Source organism: Convolutriloba macropyga, chromosome 8 (genome assembly GCF_964194025.1).
Source record: "Convolutriloba macropyga chromosome 8, txConMacr16.3, whole genome shotgun sequence".
Taxonomy (NCBI): domain Eukaryota; kingdom Metazoa; phylum Xenacoelomorpha; order Acoela; family Convolutidae; genus Convolutriloba; species Convolutriloba macropyga.
Genome location: NC_134475.1, coordinates 56445225 through 56467620, shown reverse-complemented (window position 1 = coordinate 56467620; position 22396 = coordinate 56445225). Strand labels below are relative to the sequence as shown.

Sequence of the window (22396 nt, the reverse complement as noted above, 5' to 3'; positions counted from 1 at the left end):
GTAGCGGTTCAAACAGTTGAGCCAGAATTTAGACGTGACTTTTGCAGTCTCCTAATCATGCTTAAAATCCGGAACTTGCAAATTTGAAATTGCCCTAAAAATTTCAGGGAAGTCAATTTCTCTTCTGGCATTTCAACTTCTGCCACTGCACACTTCATTCACTTAAAAACTTAAACATTCGTCTCGTAATAATCGTTGAAATATTTCTGAACTCAGAGAGGAATTTTTATCTGCAGAAGAACTATCTATTATAGAGGTCATATACTACATGGACGTGACCCCACAAGTACATCGAATGTTTACAAATGCCTTCTGCATACTCCTGCAAGGCTGAATCTTAATAGTATACCTTTTCCTGACTTAATGAGTCAAGAGAAAACTGAAAATGGAAAATAATTCATTAAGAGCCTCGGAATTGTTGGACAGCAAATGAATGACAAACTATTACTTGGAAAATTCCCTTCTCTCGTAGCTCGAACATTCACTACTATTAAGATGGATATCGTGCTCAAATGCACCAACATACGATTTGAGATTGAAAGGAGGTAACAGGCATTAAATAAGTGACGATAGGTTGTTACAAAACTGATGCAAAGCTATGAAGAATAAACGTATTCTAGTATGTACAAATTCGTCATATATAAATTAAACATCATTTTTCATTACTGGTGCTGGGCGAATTGTTCACGATCAATTAAACATACATCAGGCTGATTAATGATGGCTGTGGTTGGTTGTCATGTCGCAATCAAGATCAATAATTTGAAAAAAAATGTCACGAATCAATTATTTTCACGATACACAATTTCCATAATCTTATCACATACTAAGGGCCTGTTCAGAAGAGGGCATTTTAATGTTTCGCGGTCAAAACTTTTGGTTTTCGACAGCAATTTTGAAATATAGGCGCAATCTATTTGTTAATAAATTTGAAAAACTGCAGGATACTAATTGGATTCCATGACGATGTCATTAATTCACAGCGGCGCATCAAAGAAGGGTGTGTATTAAATTAGTTAAATTTGTAAGATTTGTCAACAAAAATAAAAGAAACTAACACTACTGCCTGGCTGTTGTAGGCTTTAAATTGTCTTTATGGGGTGTATCATTCAAAGATCACAAATGACGTCACAAAAGATTATATCAACGATTTCCCAACTGATCCTACTAGAAATTCGAAGAACTCATTTCCACTTGGTGAACTTTAAATGGAATAAACTTGCACATATTCACTACTAATCTCCTTGTTTTACGTAAAAAGAACAACAGCATTATTATGGAATGGACGGCACAAAAAATAGGAAATAGGAGGCACTCCACAATACACAAAATAAGAGTTCTTCCTAAAATATTGCCTTTAGATCGGTTGATTGTAGTTTGAACAGATTTCAGGCTAGTGATTAACTTCTGTTGGATAAATCCAATTATCGTATCTCAAATGCCCGTTTATAGCAGGGGAAGAAACGCTAAAAGCTCTTCATTTGTCATATTTTGATGGCGAGTGTTGAAATGGGTCAAATACTTGGACGAGTTGTTTGTGTTTAGCCGACTAGTTTATTTTCACGTCTCTCATAAATCACTATAGCTGCGAATCGAGCGTAAATGACTGTTTCAGCCGCAATATCCTCCTTTTCGTGCTAATTCTAATTCTAAGATATCATACAGCCAGGGTGAGTTTGATGGATAGTGCGAGTTAAGATGAGGATTGGCGAATGAGGGATAGGTGACTAATTTGATAGCAGCTCCTCGCACACTTTGGCTCCAAACATTTTGCAGTAGTCAAGAGCAGTTCGTCCTTCATAGTCTCGCATCCTGCTCTCAGCTCCGAACTGAAAAACAGCACAAATCTCGATCAGTGTAATTCAACCGCTTTAAAGACTAACCAGATGCGAACTAAAAACACAACTCATTAGATTTAAAAATCCCTTCTCTCCTTAATATTGAAACCCAGAGCCTCCTAACCGTAGCCATACAGGAAAAGTGGGGTATTATAAAAATTGTACAAACGAGGCGGATTATTTTCACACAACTTCGGACGAATTGCTCTCGGTCGACTGGCGAGGCAAACAAATTAGGAGGCATAAGCTAGAAACATAACCGACTAACGTCGGGCGAATTGCTCTCAAACGACCGGCGAGCGGTTGGCTTCGTCAGTAGCTAGCCACGGGGAGGGGGGGGGGGGGGTGCACCGGGGATGATGGAGGGTGCAACACTGGGTCGGGGGGCAACAGCGCGGTGGGGGGTGGAGGCAATAGTGGGGGTGGGGGGGGGGGTGTCAACAAGGGGGGGGGGGGGGGTGTCAACCTCTAAGAACCGCCCTTCACACCATAAATATAAGTATAAGTCTCCAAAACAGTTTGAGCTGAAACAGAGCTGAAAGGCTCTAAGAGCACTTAATGCCCGCTGGGCGCTACCTATTTATCCCGTTTTTGAGGACGAAAAGTCAAAATCGTCAGACGAAAAATTGGTCAAGCGAAAAATCGCATAAAAAAAGACCGACAGGACTAATATAATTGCTACAAACTTCGTTTGAGAGCAATTAAAAACTTTTATGGTGCAAAAACTTTTGACAAAGGAGGGTTCGAACCTGCGACCTCTTGGATCAGTCTCGTTGGACATCAACCACTACGCTATACGCGCTTGTTCATCCCTCACAACTGGTTTTATTTTAGCGACAGACTAAATTTATGAATGCGCGCAATTCAAATCACTTGAAACACTTCAAAAAAACAAAGCGTGAAATTTCACTAGAGAATTGAAATCAAACGAATGTTCTAAAGAATACTGTCACAAATTAAAATTTAGCACTAAAAAGACACACGTTTACAATAACTTCTTCAAACTTCGGTTAAGAGCAATTAAGAACAATTTTAGTTCTTAAATAGCGTATCTCAAGAGCATTTTAAGTTTTTATATGCAACTTCTCTTTTATACCAAAGGCAGCTTGCAGGTTATTTCCATGAACCACGCTTATCTGCTTGGTTACATAATGCGCCAACCATATGTTAAACATTTCCGCATGCAGAAATTCGAATCCCATCTAGTGAAGATTGTGAACATACAGTAGATTTTGCTCAACTATACAACCAGTGTAGATTGTCAAGACTATTTACAAAAGAAAACGAAATGTATTTGGACTGATTCAGTTCTGATTTGCACTTTCACTAGCCAATGGGATATTAATGATGGTTGTCAGCTTTGGCATGACAAAAAAATATTACCAGCCAAAGTCGGAACGACACGCATTGTGTCCAGTAATCATTGAGGCCGTAAATTTTAATGTCATTAAAACATAACCGACTAAGGTCGAACAATTGCTCTCTAACAACTAGTGGGATCTCTAAATTATTGCAGCCTGATTCAGTCGCGGGGGACTAAAATCGCTAAGGGGGCTTCAAAGGACATCATTAGAGGTTATTATATACCATTATTACACCAATTTAAAGTGAAAAAATGACACCAAATCCAGCGCACTTTCCATTTAACTTTTAGTAGTGAACTGCCGCCACTTGAGTTCAGCTGCTAAACTTGAGAATGAGAGAGAAATTCAAGGGCGCAAAAGTTAATTGAAAAGTTATATCATAAAGCAAAAATTTTGCAGAAACCAGCACGTTTACAATAATTGCTTCAAACTTCGTTCAAGAGCAACTAAAAAGCAGAATGACATCGCTTTATACTTCTCTATGTCAAAAGCAGCTGAATATAACTGCTGTGCACGCAAACAAAACTAAAAAACAATTAGGCGAAAGGAAATTTTGCAGCAATTGGCAAAATTTCTGAGCCTAAGTTCTGTGCAAATTAGGCGAATGCCAAGTAAAACACCAATGTAGTCAAGTCAATATAACAATTCAATTGTCTTCCTAGCAATCAAAAATTGTTTTCCATTTTTTAGCATTTTTACGATGTAGTTTACCTTAACTCCTTCAATTCGGTGGGCATTTCCTACCAGTAGTTTCTCAAGTGTCAATTGAAGCTATTGAAACGTAATTTTAAATATTCACCATTCTTTCCTTGTTCCTTTTTAAAAATCAAAATCATTGGCCCTGATGACACTGAGAAGAGTAAAATCCAAAACATTAAAAAAAATGATACATTTCGTATGTACTTTTAACAACTCTTTGGCAATTAAAGACGACTGATAGGGACACTTGAAAACTTTATAATATCCAGTGGATTTTGAAGCACCGCCTTTAAGTCTTTTAAATGGCTTTCGCCTAACTCCCAAAAAACTAGTTCGTGATTTCTGCCTAATGGCTACAAAAATTGCGTTCACCTAATCGATTTTTCGTCTAATATCTCATCCCCTATCAGATTTAACAAAAGTTGAATAAAAAGCGTCGAAATAACTGAATAAGCTTCTAGCTGGAATAATAACAAAACTTTGAGTTCTGATGTTTGTAGTGAAATTGAAAAGTTTTGAAGAAAATCATGGCAATTTCCAGGCCTAGTTAACATTTAAATATCAGCCCTGCCTAATAGCTTAACGAAGTTTAAAGATAATTTTAGCAAAATCTTCTCGATAACCACTACTATCTTCTTTGAATCATTCTTAAAGTGCTTTTCTCAAAGGATGACAAAATAATTGGAGTACCCAGTGTAATATTTTACTGGAGTCAAATTTTGCGGTAAATGTAGCCATTTTTAAAGCTGGCTCCAATTCTGGTATCTTAATATATTACCAAAATAACACTCACTTACGCTAGCGTAATGCCCTTAAATGGTTTTATTCGTTATAGACAAATGGATAATTTAATCGCCTTCAACTCTATTTTTGAGCGAATGGGTTATAGGCCGCGGCCATGTCTTATGAAAGTAGAAGCTAGCAATGGACTTACTGCAAGAAGTAGAGCAGAGATAGCAGGTTGATTGGACTCGCAGCTGACATGGAGTGCTGTCTTCTGGGCGGGATCTGTGGGATCATGCTGGTTCACTTCATTACCCGAATACATCATCTGTCCAGCAACATCTGAAGTAAAAGAATGACACGTTAAAGTATGTTTTATGAATCATCTACCGCAGAACTTATTACTATCGAGCGACAATCAACATTTAAAATATACAATGTGGCTAAATAATTGGATGATTAAACCCTCAAAGCCTACAAAATACATCCCAATTATATATTTAATCCACAAAATTGTAGATTTCACCACATAACGTGAATGAAATATTGTAAATTTTGGACCTTTCGCCTTTTTCCGAACACTTCGGTTTTCTGTTTTGGTTTCCACGTCGACATGCTTCGCCAAATGAAAATTTACGATAGTCATAGAACGTGGAACATAGAAAGAACACTTTGGGAGCAAATATTTGTTCTCACTTACTAGAAACAGGCAAATTGACGCCCACGACGCTTCCCCGTCTTGCAGGGCAGGGGGAGGGAGAGGTCACGGAGTTGGCGTGGGAGGTGGGAGAATTGCAGTGACTTAGGAGAAGTAGCACCAATGGGACGTCGCATCTCTGCACAGCAGCGATCAGTTGCACTGCCAGGGGCTGTGGAGATGCAGCTCTGCTGTTGGCGTTACTGCTTGTAACAGACAATGGTAGTGGTGAGAGGAACTTGCGATCGATATACTTGAACTGAATGTAACTCTTGCGTTCCTCGTCCGAACACGATCGATGGCACTTTTTGAATCCGGACATGGAATCCGAGGGTGATCCAAAGAGACGACCTTCGAATACTTGGTTGGCAACTAGATTCCCGACTGATATCATGACGTTGTAAGCACCGCTAGTCCAGTTATCCAGATCTAATGACTTGATTCTGGACACATGGGTTCCGAGGTTTCTGTGAACTCCACTGCATTTAATGCACACCAGGATTCCGTACGTCACACTTGCCCATCTAGGGTCCTGTTCATCACAGTCAGCACACCTGTTGTTTCCAGGTAGATTCAGAATGGCTTGTTTGTGTGCATCATTCAGGTTCAGAGACGGAAGTATGAAGGGTGCGTGGTCTCCCAATCCGTTCACACCTTGAGTGCCAGGAGGATAGCCACCACGTGTGCCCGCAGGACCTGAGTTTTGGAACTGTTGAGACTGGATATAATTTGTGTTATTCCGCGGTACTGAAAAAATATTTCAACTGAAACAAATTCTTAAACCTCGCTCTAAATTTAGTTATTTTATTACCGCATCAATCGGCCTTAGTAGATTTTAAAATCTTAAATTTTATTAATCAAATCAAATCAACGAACTGCGCATAAACCTTATCTCGTATGTTACTTTGCTTAATTAAGCATTTTAAATGATTGACGATTTAGCCATCTAAATTCTTCAGAAAAATTTTAGTTTTTAAAGAGCTCATCTGATTGTTGCAACGTGCTGGCATGACTACAGTTGGCCTTTTTCTTTTCTTGTTACTTTTAGAAACAGTACAAGTATTTGCTGCTGTAAAGCTCGCAAACTGTCGAGAACTTTAAAATTCTAACTCTACAATGAATTGTCGCTGTTAATTTTATGTTTGTGAACCCTTAACAAGTGTGCTGCCAACAATTTCAAAAGCAGTGCCGCCAAAAATTTTACTGAGTAATCATTCAGAGTGAGATCAAATTTAGTTAGAGTCAAAGCCAATAGGGCCACACAGAACAAATTCATATGGGACATCAGTAACACCATGAAACCGAACACTGCAAAGATGGATAGATAGATTGCACAAAACCAGAATAAGAGATTAAAAGATTGCGGTGTAATTTACATGCGTTACCTGTCGTAAGCCAACATAAATGATAATTCAGAAATTGGTCAGACAAAGCATAATGCTAAGACACAGATAGACACCAATTTCTAGTAGTGAGAGAAACTAACCAAAAGCTGCTGGAACAGCTAACATTGTTGCTAGAAAAGCATAACAAAAAAACCATGAAGACGTTTTATTGTTCCAAAATTTCAAAGAACTAAGGGTATATTTATGATACGTCCATCGGACCTAAACCCTAAATCATGTATGCTCAAAAAATTTCTCATGCGATCGATACAGTACTGAATGGCGCCACGCACACAAGTTCAGCCTGCCGTAGGAGTCACCAAAAAGTAGCTGACTTGAAGGAGCGCGGGTGGGTGAGCAGGCAGGGCTACGGGTGGAATGATGTATATCGGACGGAGTGGGATGGGTGACGTGTAGGGGGAGTGGTAGAGCTATGTAGGAGGAGAGAGGTCAAACTATAGGAACCTCCCTATCTTCGAAATCGCATAAAACAGCCGTCGGAAAATAGCCGCGATAGACGCTTGTGGCCTTCCGTGGAATTGAAACAACTAAAGAAATAAGATAGACATAATGACCACCAGTCCTTTAACAGACCACTAGACTTTTTGGGTTAGATTCGGACTGTCATTTTTATGAGACACGTAAGCTCTATAAGGAAAAAGCCTTAAGAGCTTTTTCAAAATAATATTCGAAATCAAAAACTCAAGAATCTAATACTCAAGAAATACGTCAAAGAGGTTTGGCACTATTTAGATGAACACTACTGATCTCTAACTAGTAAAGGTTCATGAAAATTAAAGCTTAATTGTGAGTTCAGATGTCAATTATGTTAATTATTAAGTGAATTCAGATGTCATTTTTTGAGTGAGTTAAGTCGCGCAGGTGACCTAAAAGCACAACAAATGACGCCACGCACACATTTTCACTGCAAAGCAGTAGTGACTGAAATTGAAAAAGTCACTGGTCGCAAGAATCATCGATGGAGACGACGAATTAAAAAAAGAAAGCAGTACAAGTCTTGAAATACAATCAAAAGAATTGAATGAAAAACAGACCTAATGTACCTGACCAGCAGATCAATTGAGCAATCCCAGCCAAAAAAGACAAAATCTCAAAAGTTGAGAAACTAGAGGAGCAAATCAAACTAAACAAAGAACACATTGCTAAAACTCTTGAAGCTTTTAACCTGAGGCTATGTATGACAATAATCAATATAATCATTGAATTACGCAAAAGCCTTGAAGGAGATTAATTTGCCACTAACGGTAGATAAACTCGAGAAATATGACAAACGTTTCAAAAAAACTGAGAAAAGCAAAATTAAAGAAAGTTTCAAATTTTCGCTGGAAAAAAATGTTCAAAACCCTTTTCTGGCTTTGGAGCTCTGTCATGTAACCCATCTGCAAGACAAAAAATTTTCGTTGGCCAGTAAAGATCGTTAAACTCAGAAAAAGACAATATTCAAAAAAATTTAAGAACAATCAAAAATTTGGACAAAATCTTGCTTGAATTCCTGATATTAATATCTTCAGAACCATTTCATTGTCTCCAGGGACTATCGAGTATCCCTATTTGAAATCAAAAATGGTTTCACGGGCCCATAAGGATCCATAAACTTTGAACATTTATCAAAAAATTGCTAAAACTAGAGTTAAAAAATTCATAAACATTTCATTAACTCTAGGAGCTATGCATTAATTATCATCAAAACCTGGAGGAGGTTTCTGCCCCCTGGAGCAAAAAAAATCTCGAAAAATGCAAGCATTTTCGAAAAAAAAACTTAAAAAATTGCAAGTTTTATTTTTAAAAACCCGCTAAAATTTGCGACTTTTTAAATTGAAAATTTCATTGCCACTAGAAACAAAGCAGCAACATGCTACTAAACCCTATAAGAAGTTCCCTGGCCACTGAGGAAAGGACGCTTAGATTTTCAGAAGCAAAAAAGGGCAACTTTTAAAAATCGCTAAATTTCTGCAGACTAAAATCTCAAAACAAATTCCTCATTACACTAGAAACTATGCAGTAAACTATTATCAAAACCTACAGGAGATTTCGTGGACGTTGAAAAACCTACGAAATGACAAAAAAATTTCAAAAAATTTGAAAAAATTGCTATCAAAAAATGATAAAACTTGTGTTATTTAAATAATGATAACCATTCCACTACCTCTAGCAACTATGCAATAACTTAATATCGAACCCTGGAGGAAGTTCCTGGTCCCCTGGTGTAGGAAAATTTCAAACTTGATTAATTGCAGGTTTTAAAAAAATGCTAAAGCACTGAACTAAAAAACTGAAAATTTCATTGCGACTAGAAACTATCCAGTAACATACTAGCAAACCCAATGGGAGGCCTCCTGGCCACTGAGGAAAAAATACGTAAATTTTGAGCAACTAAAAAGTGCAATTTTATAAAAATCGCTAAGATTCTTAAAATTATAATCTTGAAACACACTTCCCATTAACACTAGAAACTATGCATGTTTTATCGAATTTGCAAGTTTTATAAAAAAAAAATTGCAAAAATTTGTAGTATAAAAAATGTTGAAAACCATTCCATGGCCAAAACTATTCAGTGCCCTGTTATCAAACCCTAGATAAAATTTCATGGTCCTAATACGTAATTACGTCTTGCAAAAGGCCTTTAGGAAAATTTTACAAAATTTTTGGACTAGTCTAACAAAAAATTCGAAAAATGACGAAAAATGCAAAAAATTGCAAACTTTTGGGCTCAAAAACGCCTAAACATGAGATTTTAACATTGAAGTACGGCCCTCCCAGTAGCTTCACCACTCTATGTACTTGAAGGACTACTAAACGAAGCTAAGAGCCTTCAATGAAAATTGATGCCCGCTGAGCTGTTTATACCGTTTTAAAATTGCTACGAACTTCATTTGAGAGCAATTAAACATAACCACCAAACGTCGGGCCAATTGCTCTCAGTCGATTAGAGAGCAGTTGGCATTGGTAGAAGCTAGCCTTGCCTTATTGAGGCTAGCTTAGGATTGTGAGAGAGTAGAGGATAAAAGCAGCAGAAGGTTTCATTTGTGGTGGAGTTCTAAGACCTGCTCAGCATTTCATGCTAAAAATTTTGCATTAAGACAGGACTACAAACATAGCCGGCAGATTGCCGGAAAATAGCCGCGATAGACGCATGTGGCCTTCCATGAATTGAAACAACTAAAGAAACAAGATGGGCAGATTGACAAAAAGTCCTTTAGTAGACCACTAGATTTTTTGGGTTAGATACGTACTGTCAATTTTATGACACATACGGTCTATAAAGAAAAAGCCCTAAAACAGCTTTCTCAAAATTTATATTCGAAATCAAAAACTCAAGGCTAATACTTGAGAATTAGGGCATAAATGTTTGGCACCGCTTACATGCACACTATTGATCTTTAATAGTAAATGTTCATAAAAATTGAAGTTCCATAAGTGAGTTCAGAAATCAATTTTTTTAGTGAGAGTTAAGTCACGCAATTAACCTAAAAGCAGAAATGACATCACGGTAAGACGAAACAATGACCTAAAATCAGAAATGACGTCACGGTAAGACGAAACAAAAATCTGTTATACGAAGTAAAAAACATAGCAGGACAAGTCCTGACGAACAGTTCAAAGAATTTTCATTGATTAAACAAACAACTAAATATAGAACGCACGAAAGAATTGGGAAAACCATTTCGAAAAAAATAAGATCAAAAAATTTTTAAAAAAACTGAAAATCAATGTCAAAATGCCGCATGTGAACAAAAAACCGTTAACAAGAGAGCGAAACTTGAATCAAACGAAAAACTAGGCCTAGAATGAACTATGAATGGATTGGAAAAACCATATAGAAAAAATCCGACAAAAAATTGAAAAAAAAACAGTAAAAATCGAAGTGAAATTGCCGCATGTGAACAATAAACCACTAGCTATAAAGCGAATTTTTGTTCAAACACCGTTTTCTCACTCTACTTGATAAGAGCGAAAAAAATTCACGCCGCAAAACCACTCGATTTTTCGCTCCACTTCCTGTTTCGGCGTGAACAAAATCACTACTCCAATTTGACTTCAAAAATCATGAAAATGTGTGAACACATATTAAAAAAAGACAGCGTCCCAATACAATTCAAAATGTTGGAACTGTAAAAAAGGAGAGCGCCTAAATAATAGCCGTTGAGAGGCTGACGGCGGCTATTAAAAATTGGATCCGACTCGGTTCTGGAGCGACTAAACTAAAATTTTTATTTATTTATTCCCAAAACTAAATCACACAATTGTCAGTTATTCTATAAGTTGTGCAACCTGGTTAACAGTTCTGCAACAAATATCGAAACACCTGAAAACTCACCGATGACAGAAGTCTGGTTCAAGTGGAAGTTGATACCATTTGGACCACCTTGAGACACTGCCATCATGAGGTGGTCAAGAGATCCGCCTCCTGCGGAGTGGTGACTACCCGGAGTGACAGATGAGGAGTCTCCACCCATGTTCCTACTCAGGCCAGAGGAGTAACTTAGGAGACTGGTCTCAATCTGCTGCTGGATAGCTGAGATCCACTCGTCCCGATCCTAATATTGGAACCATGACTAATAATAATACTGAGAACTGAGTAGCTCATAGCGTAGTATATCTGTACCAAGGAGGGTCCTCTGATGTACTAAATGACATTTTTTACAACAAAGGACTCAGCCCAATGTAAGTACACAGCCCTTTTTCATAAAACTTAACTGCCGGTTCCTGATTTATTCTACGTTAATAATGGTTAACTGATATTGGCGCTTATCAGGCCATACTAAACATTGAGGCATATAAATTGTCGGTTTGAATAAACAGTTTGTCTTGATCCATTACTGTAACAATAGAATAGACTCTACTTGCACAACACGAGGAGTTGGTTAACAGCTACTAAGGAAATTCTTGAGAAGCTTCACTGTTTACATGTTGTAACAGGAGAGAATTGAAACCTAGTTCGCATACCTCAATGGAGTTAGCTTCGAATTGCCACTTCTTGTCCATCTTGATTATCATGAACTCAAGGTCATCCGAGTCTAAAACAAACCACAAGATGCAGGGCATACAAAATTCAGATAAACGAACTAAGCGCTAAAATTTGCAACTTTTTTCATCAGACGTGTCCGAATTAGAGTACTGATACAGATACTACCCGCAATTTCATTTTAAATCGGCTTTTTACTACCTAACAGAACCTTAAACCAGCTCAGCAGTTCAAAGAGCCTCATGAAAACTGTCGTCTTCCCTCCAGTGAAATATGACCAGTTACCACTGTAAGTCCTAACTGTTAGTAGGCAAAGCAAAAAGTCGCCCATAAAAAACGAGCATTAGTCCCGGTAGAACATGTTACTTTGACATTTAGCCCTTTACTACGTAAAAAATTGGACGTGCGTGCTGTGGTCTAAAAGACTTACACGCACTTAATTTGTGGAAGTTGTAGAAAAGGGACCTCTTATGACCCCCGCCCCCATCTTAGCGGGGATATGACTTTCACGCTACCAGGCGCACGTGCTATCTTTTTTACACAGTAAAGTGCTATATAACAATACATTAATTGTAATGGGAGGCATAAAAAACACAGTTGGGGGTGAATAGACCTCGACTCACCATCGGTGTTTAAGGCGGAATGTCTGGTCTGACTAATGCTCTTCTGTCTTCTGTGTTTCTTTCTATTCCCACCACCACCATCCTTGTTATCCTTATTACTCAATCCAAAGGATCCAGTGTTGTGCGCATTGTTGCCAGTTGCTCCGTTCACAGAGGTCGTAAGGTCAAGTTCAGGAGTGAGGTTGTTGGGTGTCCTTGAAGATGCATGCGATGTTGCTGTTGTTGATGCTGTTGTGTTATTGTTTGTTAGGTTGCTGTTATCGAAGGATGTAGAAGGGAGTACTCTAGCCGACGAAGCAGCTCCATTGTAGGAGTTACGGTTATTCGTTAATGAGGAGTCTAAAAAATCCAACACATAAACAACAGTTGCACAAACAAGACATCAGTCAGCTTTAGCTGTTTCTAAATTAGGCCTATAGGCCACGAGGTGCAACCATTAATAACGAGTGTAAAAATAGTAGTCAAATGGATGACAATTTCCAGGCGTACGTGATTTTTGTCCTTCGTTCAATTAATGGACAGTAGATTTGCAGTATTGGCAGACAGCTATATTTATTGCCCGTAGTGTTATTTTTGTAAGAAAAACAGATGCAAGATTACCATGTTTACAAAACCCCGGGTTTACAAAAAGTTTTAATGATAGAACTTTCATATTATGGAGCATCGACTTCATTCATTCAAAAAGTCATAAGAAATTGATACGACTACAACTTTGTCATAACTGAGGTCACCCCGGGATTATATATTAATCAGATCAAAAAAATGTTAGTTCTTATGCAACCGAGAAAACAGAAAAATTTCAGAAACTGACCTCCTCCATCGATGTGCATGTTGGCGAGGCCATTGTTGACAGAATTAACGTTCACATTGACATTGTTTCCAATGAGGTGTGTGGGTGTGGACGGAGAGGACTTGGACGCTGTGGAAGTGGGTGCCATTGACATGGACTGAGTCCTGCTCTGGAAGTTGTTCGGGTTGCCTGAAAAAGAAAACACAAATAATTGACAAAAGGTCATGAGGCCATCTTCATACCTTTATCTTTAGAAAGTTCCGAATAACTAAAACCTGTAGAGCTTTTTACTGGTGATACAAAAAAAAAACATTTTCATTTATGGCGATCCTTCACAAGTGACAATTAGTAAGAGTGAAATTTTCATAATATAGAAGCTTTGAAGTCGCAAATACAGTTCAAAAGAAATGGGTTAAGATAATATTTACATTTATGTAATATTTACATCAAGGACTTTCAGCAAACTAGTTCAAGCTTGTTTACTGAGAGTTTCAATGAATATCAATTCGGTTAACTTACACTGATATAATATAAAGACACAATACCGAAGGTAGAGTCAACAAATGATCAATCTAATTCCAAATGAAGTTACCCGAACGCTACCTTCGAGGTCTACGTTAGCTGAACTGCAAGGTTGCTTCGCGTACCGCTCATGTTTGAAGAACTTAGAGTTACGATGATGAACTATGAGCTAAAAAGAAACGTCCTGGGCTAAATAGTAGCTGAAATTTGGTATTCACCTGCCGCCGAGCTAGGTGGTGGGTTGCCAACACCTGTCGTACTCCGTGGCCGACTGATGCTCGTTGGTTTCACGCTGGAATTGTAGAGAGAGATTTCTTTGCATGTTTTTACATTGTTCGATTGATAGTCCTGCAAACAGAAAAAACTGGTCTGAAATCAAGAAAGATTTAAAAAGAAGGGCGATATCTCCTGCTTTCGTGAACAAATATTTGTTCCCATAAGCACCTAAAAACAAAGTTTATTTAAAATCATAACGGTTGCTAATAGCCTCCTTCGGGGCGCCACAAAACTAGCAGAACCACCATCTTTGAATTTTAAGAAAATTAAGAGAAGAAAAGTTATTTCTAGTTTCAAAAAAGACAAAAAACACGTGAAAAATGTGGGGGAAAAGCTATTGAGTAAATGACACGCAATTATAGACCATACCCCGCAGATAGCCGGAGAACAGCCGCCGTTGATTCGAATTACCTCGATTGTAATTGATAGAATAGAAAATAATTGTACAAAAATACTTTTAAAGTGCGAACTGGGAAGTTTCTTAATGAGGGGATACAGGGGCTAGTATCAATACCAATAACCATTAGAGATGGTAAATAAGACTTATAAAACAAAATTCAAAACGGGTATCTAAAATTGGGCTTCAAAAACGGGTATCTAAAATCCCGTTCCTATTTCTGATTTCGGTTTTTTACACTGACTCAGTTCATTTTCATTTGCTTCGCTGAGCAACTGCTGTTTAAAAGCACTTTGAGCAGAAGAGTGAAAATGGTCTAGAGAAGTAAAAAAAGACTTCTTGCAAAATGTCGAAAAAGCGGCAAAATGAGATAATGCGAAATATGTTTTTACACGACGAAGTAAAAGAAAAACATAGCCCTGAAAAGGACAAGTCCTGAAATACAATCCAATGAATTCAATGAAAAACTAAAACTCCTTCACATGACCAGTTCTCACAAGTTCGAGAAAAACAAAAATAAAAGCATTGCTAAAACTCTTGAAGCATTTATCGTGAAGGCCAAATTTGATCCATTTAACTACATCATTCATACGCTTTGAGAGAGGTTTATTGCCCAATAAAATTTTTCTAAAAATAAAACTATAAAAAAGTGACTAACAATTTTAAAAAATTAAAATTGCAATATTGACTGAAAGTTGATAAAATTCGTGATATTAATATCTTCAACATTCTTTATCTGTCTCTAGATGCCGCCCGGTAAAACATCAGCGAGCCCTGAAAAAGTTAACTGGACCTTAAAGATCGATAAACTCAAAAAAATAAGGAAAGTAAATTTGCGACATGTCTTCAGAACCATTTCATTGTCTCCAGAAAACGTCCATTAAATAATTTCAAGCGTTAAGACAATTTCACATTCCCATATTGATGAACTCAAAAACGCAAAATAAATCTTAAAAAAAATTTTAAAATTCACTATTTTATTGATTAATTGCTGAAATTAGTGATATTAAAATCATAAACCATTCCGTTGCCGCTAAAAACTTTGCAGTAACCAATTAGCAAATGTTAGAGGAACTTTACAGGCCCTTGGGGCCACTGGGAAAAATTGCAAAAAATAATGGATAAAAGTGTGCAATGTGGAAACATAATTGACAAAAAGGACATAGAAAGTAATTATGTTTTGTAAAAGACCTTAATCAACGTCAATTTAAGACAAATCGATTAAAAAACGCAAAAAATGATGAAAAAACGTAAAAAATTGTGAAAATGTTGCCTCAAAAACTATAAATAACCCTTTCGTCTTGAATTAAGGCCTTCCCAGCAGCTGCAGCACTCAAATCAATTGAAAGACTACCAAATCCAGCTTAAGGCCTCTAATGAAACTTAGTGCCACTAGGCGTTACCTTCCCATCCCGTTTCCAAAGATCAAAGTCATAGAAAAATGTTCAAAAACAAAAAAGAGCACCAATACAAACAAATTCTTGAATTGTAAAAACAAAGCAGGACCAGTCTTGAATTGCAATTCAAACTTGTTTTTACAATGTCATTGAAAACATGTGTCATCAAAGTCACTACAACTTCCAACAAACACTCGAAATCTTATACATCTATTTCACTATCGATAGATATCAACTTCAATGAAAACCCCTGGGTGACCACCTAAAAAAGTACCAACAAATGCACGAAACAGCAAAAGTTTTGAAATTTTCAAAAAATGGCGTCAGAAAACATTTGCAAAATACTGAGATTCTTAATCAGATACAATTATGCCCAACAATAGATCAAATCAAACCTCTCAATGATGAGTAAGGGACGAAACAACGAAAAACAATTACAAAAACGGTAAAAAAACAATCAATTTCTTCAAAAAAGTTATAAAGTCCTCACAATTGTCAACTATAGACGAAAACGATTAAATTAGATTCACAAACGACTCATTGGAGAAACTTAAGAAAAGACATTATAGACACTGAGCAAAAAAAAACAAAAAAAGAACTGACAATATAACAAATCAACTAATAAATTTTCAACAAAACTCGCGTGAACGTACGGTTTTCAAACCGACTAACCGTCGGGAGAATTGCTCTCGAACGACTAGTGGGAGCTCTAATGATTTGCATCCCGCTTCAGTCAAGGGGAGGAGGGAGGGAGGGAGGGAGGGAGGGAGGGAGGGAGGGAGGGAGGGAGGGAGGGAGGGAGGGAGGGAGGAGGGAGGGAGGGAGGGAGGGAGGGAGGGAGGGAGGGAGGGAGGGGGAGCCTAAATGGGACTATGAAGTTCAATAGTGGGCTTCAAATAACCACATTAGAGGTTAACATATACCACTATTAAGATTTAAAAAATGGCACCAGTTTCGGCGCACTTTTCATTTGACTTTTGGTATTAAATTGCCGCCAATTGAATACAGCTGCTTGAAATTATGATTGAGAGAGAATTTTAGATCATGCGAAACGCAAAAATTCAAGGGCGTAAAAGTCACTGGAAAAGTCAAAATTGTCAAGCAAAAATTTTGCATAAAAAAAGACACACGTTAACAATAATTGCTATGAATTTCGTTCAAGAGCAATTAAACAACACGGGTTTAATTAAACAACACATGTAAAATAGTCCGGTAAGATAAAATCACTCTTCCAAATTGAAAAAGAAAGAAAAGGTCGAAAAAAGTATGACCAGATCTTCAAAGAGAGAGAACAGATCAATGCAATTCAATTTCCTTGAATTGTAAAAATAGGAGAGCCATAATAGCCGGCGGAGAAGATGAGGGCGGCTATTAAACATAACAAAATAGGACCGCCTAATTAGTTACAAACCGGTGACGGGTTAGCTTTGGTAGTCGCTAGCTGAAGCGTAGTAATCATGGCCTCACCCATTTTTTGAGTGCGGGGAACGGGCAGAAACGCGGGGGTAGAGGCTAAAAATTTGGGGGAGGGCTAAATTGCCATTCATACTATGAATTTTATAGCCTCTTCAGCAGCTTCGCTGAACGGTAATAAAGATCTACGAGAGCTTCACAGCAACCAAATGTCTTCGGGTTTTATCGTTTTTACCACTGTTGACGAAAAACCAAATGGTCACAGCAAAATCAGTCAACAAAGAATTGCACGAAAAGACCAGCCAGACACAAATAATTGCTGCAAACCTCGTTCGGGCGCTAGTATAGAATTTCGCATAAAGGTCGGCTTCCGTGTGAACAGGAATCGAACAAGCGCTTGTGAAAAAAAAATATATTGTATCCAAAATCTGAAAAAAACCACTCATTGAAAATTGACATAATACAACAAACTTGGAATGTAGTAACAACTTCACTAATCTATAGAGCACTACCAATTCTTTAGATTAAAAAATGAAACCAATTTAAACAATTATCGATTGCCTCTTAGTAGTAAACTACCTCAAATGGAGTTCAACATTACTTCAAAATCATCTTTTAGCAAGTTTTCTATTTCCATTCGAAAAATAAGCTGTTATGAGGTTATAAATCTGTCAAGAAAAGGTGCTCAAAAATCGATACAGATAAATAACTGAAAAACAAGAAATTGCTTCGCTTTTATAACTAAAACTATGTGCGACAAATAGATTACGATTTTTTTTGAGGATAGAAAATTATTAGTACTCACAGAATAATTAGGGTAATAAGTGAGTGTAGCGTTGTCATTCAGAGTGACGTATTTCTTTTTCCATTCTCTCCCGAGGGCCTTGGAGCTGCGCTTGTAGAGGAAGCCCTGAAACACCCATCTCAATACAATTAGCGAAAAAACCCACAAGCGACTATCCAGTAGAAGCCACTTAATGCTACCTGTCTGGTGCACTTAAACAAAATTCCAAAAATATTTCTATTCCTATTCCAGAACTGCTTCAACTCTCTGCTAGGCCAATCAATCAAGCTCTTCTTTCTCATGGCCAAGAGAGGATGGATTTTTCCAAGAATGTGATGGAATTTCATTCAATTTCAGTTATATGTCGATTTAAACTTTCAAACTATAGGTACTTAAACTTCGCGAAATCATGTCGTGATGTGATATTTACCTCAATATTTGCTAAATATCTTTTTGTAACTTTGTTTGAATTACTTTTTCTAGCAACGCACTTCACAACAACAAGTGCTAAATTAACATCTTAAAGCTTGTGTTCTCGGTTAAAAGTTGAGAGTAACAGGTAAATTGGTTCCGAAGATACAGTTGATATTAGCCTTATTTTTGAGCCAACCCACTCTCAGAACTCAGATTTGCAATCCAATTTATTAATGACTGACGGCAGATCAGTGCATCAACCATGTTGTCTATCTAGTTGATCGAAGACGCAGCGAAATTTAACTTAGATTACTGGCTGTGAAGTAGTATTAGAAACGTTCCATTCGTTAATTTATAATAACACGTTCTCAAATTGCACTCTGTATTGGTTACGAGACAATCGGATATTTTATCACACGCGTTCCCTCGTCCACAAAAAAATACGCTAACATAGAGCCTCACTTATGGTATCTCTCACGTGACAGAAACAGCAAAAAATGGACCAAGAATACAGCAAACAACGTACCTCTTTAATTGGTATGGTTCTGCCGATTCCCAGTCCTTGGACCGACTCACAGCTAGCTCTGGTCGCATTGGACATAGAGGACATTGCACTGTCCCCACCCAGCACCCCTCCTCCGGACGCAGACAAGTTGGACTGGTGGTGGGGCTGGTAGTTGGGGTAGCCCCCGAGCTGTTGTGACGTGAGAGAACTGTTTAAACTCTGGTTAGCACTGCTGCTATTGTAGCTACTGATTTGGTTAATAGGGTTGTTGTGGTGCTGCTGGTAATGAGTGTTTATTAACTGCTGCTGATGTTGCAGCTGATTCTGCTGTTTCCTCTTATTGCCCGTCTGAAACAGGGACCCGGGTAACGGTAACAGACAACTAAACCTGTTATTACGCATCTTTACAAATATTAAATCTAACTCGATCTATATCAAACAATGTGCAAAGCCACTTGAGCCGTGTGCGATGATACAACAGTGAGAAAACTGAATGGAAATCATTAATGGTTTCGCTAACAAATAGATCTATCGTTGCAAAATTAATACATAAATTTCAAGGGCAGAATTTGTGACAGAACAATTATAGAGTTGACGAAATTGACACAGGTCATTACAAACTACGTCATACTTGATTAATGTTATGAATAAACAAGTTGCAAACGAAACCAAAACATATAGGACAAACAATTTTTCTAAAAACTAATTTCATCAACAGATCAACTACTTTCATGAATGATTTCAAACCATTTCAAAAAATACTCAGGTCGTCAAAAATATCAGCCTATCACAAACGTACATCAGAAGACAGCAAAATTAATTTTGTATTTTGACAATTTTCCCAAAATATCTGAAGAAACATTTAAATGAGAATCTGAACTAATTTCACTGAAAGAATCAGCATTCCTGATTGATTTTTATGATTTGCAAAAAAGCATCAAATCACGAAAAATATCCAAACGAGCATGAAAACAAGCCTAAAAGTACACCATCTTGATCAAAAACTCGACAGGCTATTAATTAGAGAACTTAGTAATAAACCACAATTCTGACAGCTCAGATCAACTTCAGTGTGTACCCAGCTATTAGATGTATCGCTTTTCTTTTGTCCGCCTCAACAATCTGCAGTTATGAGAGACACTTGACCATTTCAGTGAAATGCTGCATGCACACTTTACACGCCAAGAAGAGGCCTCAAAAACTATCACCTGATGATTTGTCACTCATGATTGCAATAAAATTTGACACCTCAAGATCTCACTTCATTCAACACAAATGAATTGAAAAGTATCAAGCACGAAAGTGAACAGTAATCATATCTAGAGTCAATTAAGTATTGTTTTATTGAAGTATTTTTTGTTTAACACGAAGCAGACATTTACGCAAGGTAAATAAAGGTGTAAGATCGTTGTTATTTAATTTAAGAGGCCTATGAAGATGGTCAGAAAGAATTGGCGAAGGATTTTGATAAGGTTCTTAGTACAAATTTAACGTTTAAGCAATTTTTTTCGAACTTTTATTCACCAGAATTTAATAGCTCATACTCTAGAAAGTTGACAATGAATCTTACATTACCATGTGATACTTCAACGGCTAACAAGTGTACGCCACCAATGAAAAAGGATACGATTCTCTTTTAAGAAATCAGAAGTCAGGTTTGTGCATGATTTCACATTTGATTGCTCTTATTCACATCTTTACAAAAAACCTAGCTTAAATGGCGTAGAGCACGCATTTATTAAAAGTTTTCAAGAAGAATTCATGACAGTTCAGTTAACATAACCTGAGAAAATCCCCATTTTCTCAAAAATTTAGAGAAAACAAATTAACATAAAGAAGAGGCTGCAAATTGCCAGAAAATAGCCGCCTTTAACCAGGATTGATGCACATTGAGATTGAAACAAAAAAAGAGATATAAATGGAGTGAATTTGATTTTGAGTGCCAACAAGTTTTCTAATTTGATGTACAGATTCAGTTAAATTCTATAAATATACACAACACAGCTTCAAAACTAAACGCTATCAACCTTTATAGTACTGCAAGCTAGCAATCACTAATGAAATTTAATGACCTAATGAAATATGACTGAATAACCAGATATCATTGGTTTATCCCCTTTCCTGCAATTTTGCTCTTTTGAATTTGATCGTAATCACTACATTGCGTAATTCAATGAGTGAAAGAAATTGAAATCCATTCAGTTGAATCAGTGAGTGAGGTATGTCCGGAGTCAAACATGAAAGTCTTGAATTATGTAGAAACCAAAACGTGATCGAAGGTCACAACGATTTCAAAAAAAAGCATCAGGACAAGTCCTCTGAATTAAAACCCAGAGATATACATTAGCCAATGTATTCACAATTAACACTTTTATAGCAAGATCAAACTCAGACAGTCAACAAAGCAAAGCCCATGACCCAATATGCTCAGAAAAGATAAAAATTATATAAAAACAATTATAAGTTTTAAGACTTATCTTTAGTAAAATTGAAATTTGCCTCTACTCATCCTCAGAATGTACTATTCAGTGCCAAAACCTTATGGAAATCAATGACAAAAGCAAAAAGAGTCAAAAACTAGTGAATTGGTTGAAATCACAAACACTTTGAAAGTCAGTGGCGTCGAAGTAAGGGAACCTCAGAACTACATGACAAATCCTTAACCACGGTACACCATTCACCTTTATAACTCATTAAAAACTTTTTAGCAGTATTAATGGCTGAAAGTGACAATAGAACAACAAAGGAAAACAATAGTCACAAAAACCAATTTGAAAATAAAATCGTATCTCAGTCAATAAGAACGTTGGCTAAAATTTGGAGCCAAGAAATTAACCCAAATTACGCCGCACTAGGAGGCCGAAATGAAATGGTTTTTTAGACTAAGCGATAAGACCAAAAACAGAGAAACTCACAAATACTTTTTGAAAACAAGTAGTGTAAAAGTCCCAGAAAGCAATAGCTACGGACTGAGACACTTCGATTAACTAACACCTCATAACCAACCGCTGATACCGTCCATTAATGAGATTGAGTGATAGGACAACAATAAGAAAAACTACTAGCAAAACAAAGTTCACTAAATTTGTTTGAAATCGAAATTTGTTTAATTAATTAGCAATTAATTCCATTAATTTAGGCATCTTTAGCAACAGATTAGACAAGCCATTGAGACTATGTGATAAGACAAGACAAAATGTTTAAAAAAAACTCGCAAAACCCAAAAATTTATAGAAAGCAATGTGTCAGGGTCAAAAAAGCACTGGCTTTGAGCAGCAAACCACTAACTAGTTTAAAAACATAGCCGGCAGATTGCCGGAAAAAAAGCCGCCCTTGGTGCACATCGGCATTAAAACAGAAAGTAGAGATGAATTGACCGATTTTTATTTTGGTTTTTTTCAGTGTCAAAAAGTGTTCCAGTGTGGCGTACAGTTTCAGTTGGATTTTAAAACTATACATAATTCAGCTTCTGAACTGAAAGCTAATAAGGTGAACACCAATGTCAGCTAGCAAACACTAATGTTCCTTGATAACCTAACTCTCAATGACTTAATGACCGGGCTTTATGGGTTTATCCAGTTG

The 22396-nt window shown here is 37.1% G+C and overlaps 1 protein-coding gene across 3 annotated transcripts in view; it reads right to left on the bottom strand.

The window, feature by feature from the left end:
- Positions 1-380: 380 nt before the first annotated feature.
- LOC142344848 (arf-GAP with GTPase, ANK repeat and PH domain-containing protein 1-like) overlaps positions 381-22396 on the bottom strand; it is an 89265-nt gene continuing 67249 nt past the window's right edge. For 2 of the 3 annotated variants that reach the window (XM_075396866.1, XM_075396868.1), the window contains 11 exons: positions 18836-19162; positions 17917-18021; positions 13847-13976; positions 13128-13295; positions 12317-12655; positions 11675-11745; positions 11046-11265; positions 6808-6837; positions 5325-6068; positions 4836-4966; positions 381-1829 (listed from right to left, as the gene is read on the bottom strand). In XM_075396866.1, coding sequence (XP_075252981.1) covers positions 1728-1829; positions 4836-4966; positions 5325-6068; positions 6808-6837; positions 11046-11265; positions 11675-11745; positions 12317-12655; positions 13128-13295; positions 13847-13976; positions 17917-18021; positions 18836-19162 — 2367 coding nt within the window. In that variant the 3' untranslated portion in view covers positions 381-1727. The remainder of the gene's footprint in view (positions 1830-4835; positions 4967-5324; positions 6069-6807; positions 6838-11045; positions 11266-11674; positions 11746-12316; positions 12656-13127; positions 13296-13846; positions 13977-17916; positions 18022-18835; positions 19163-22396) is intronic. The other variant, XM_075396867.1, reaches the window with a different exon arrangement.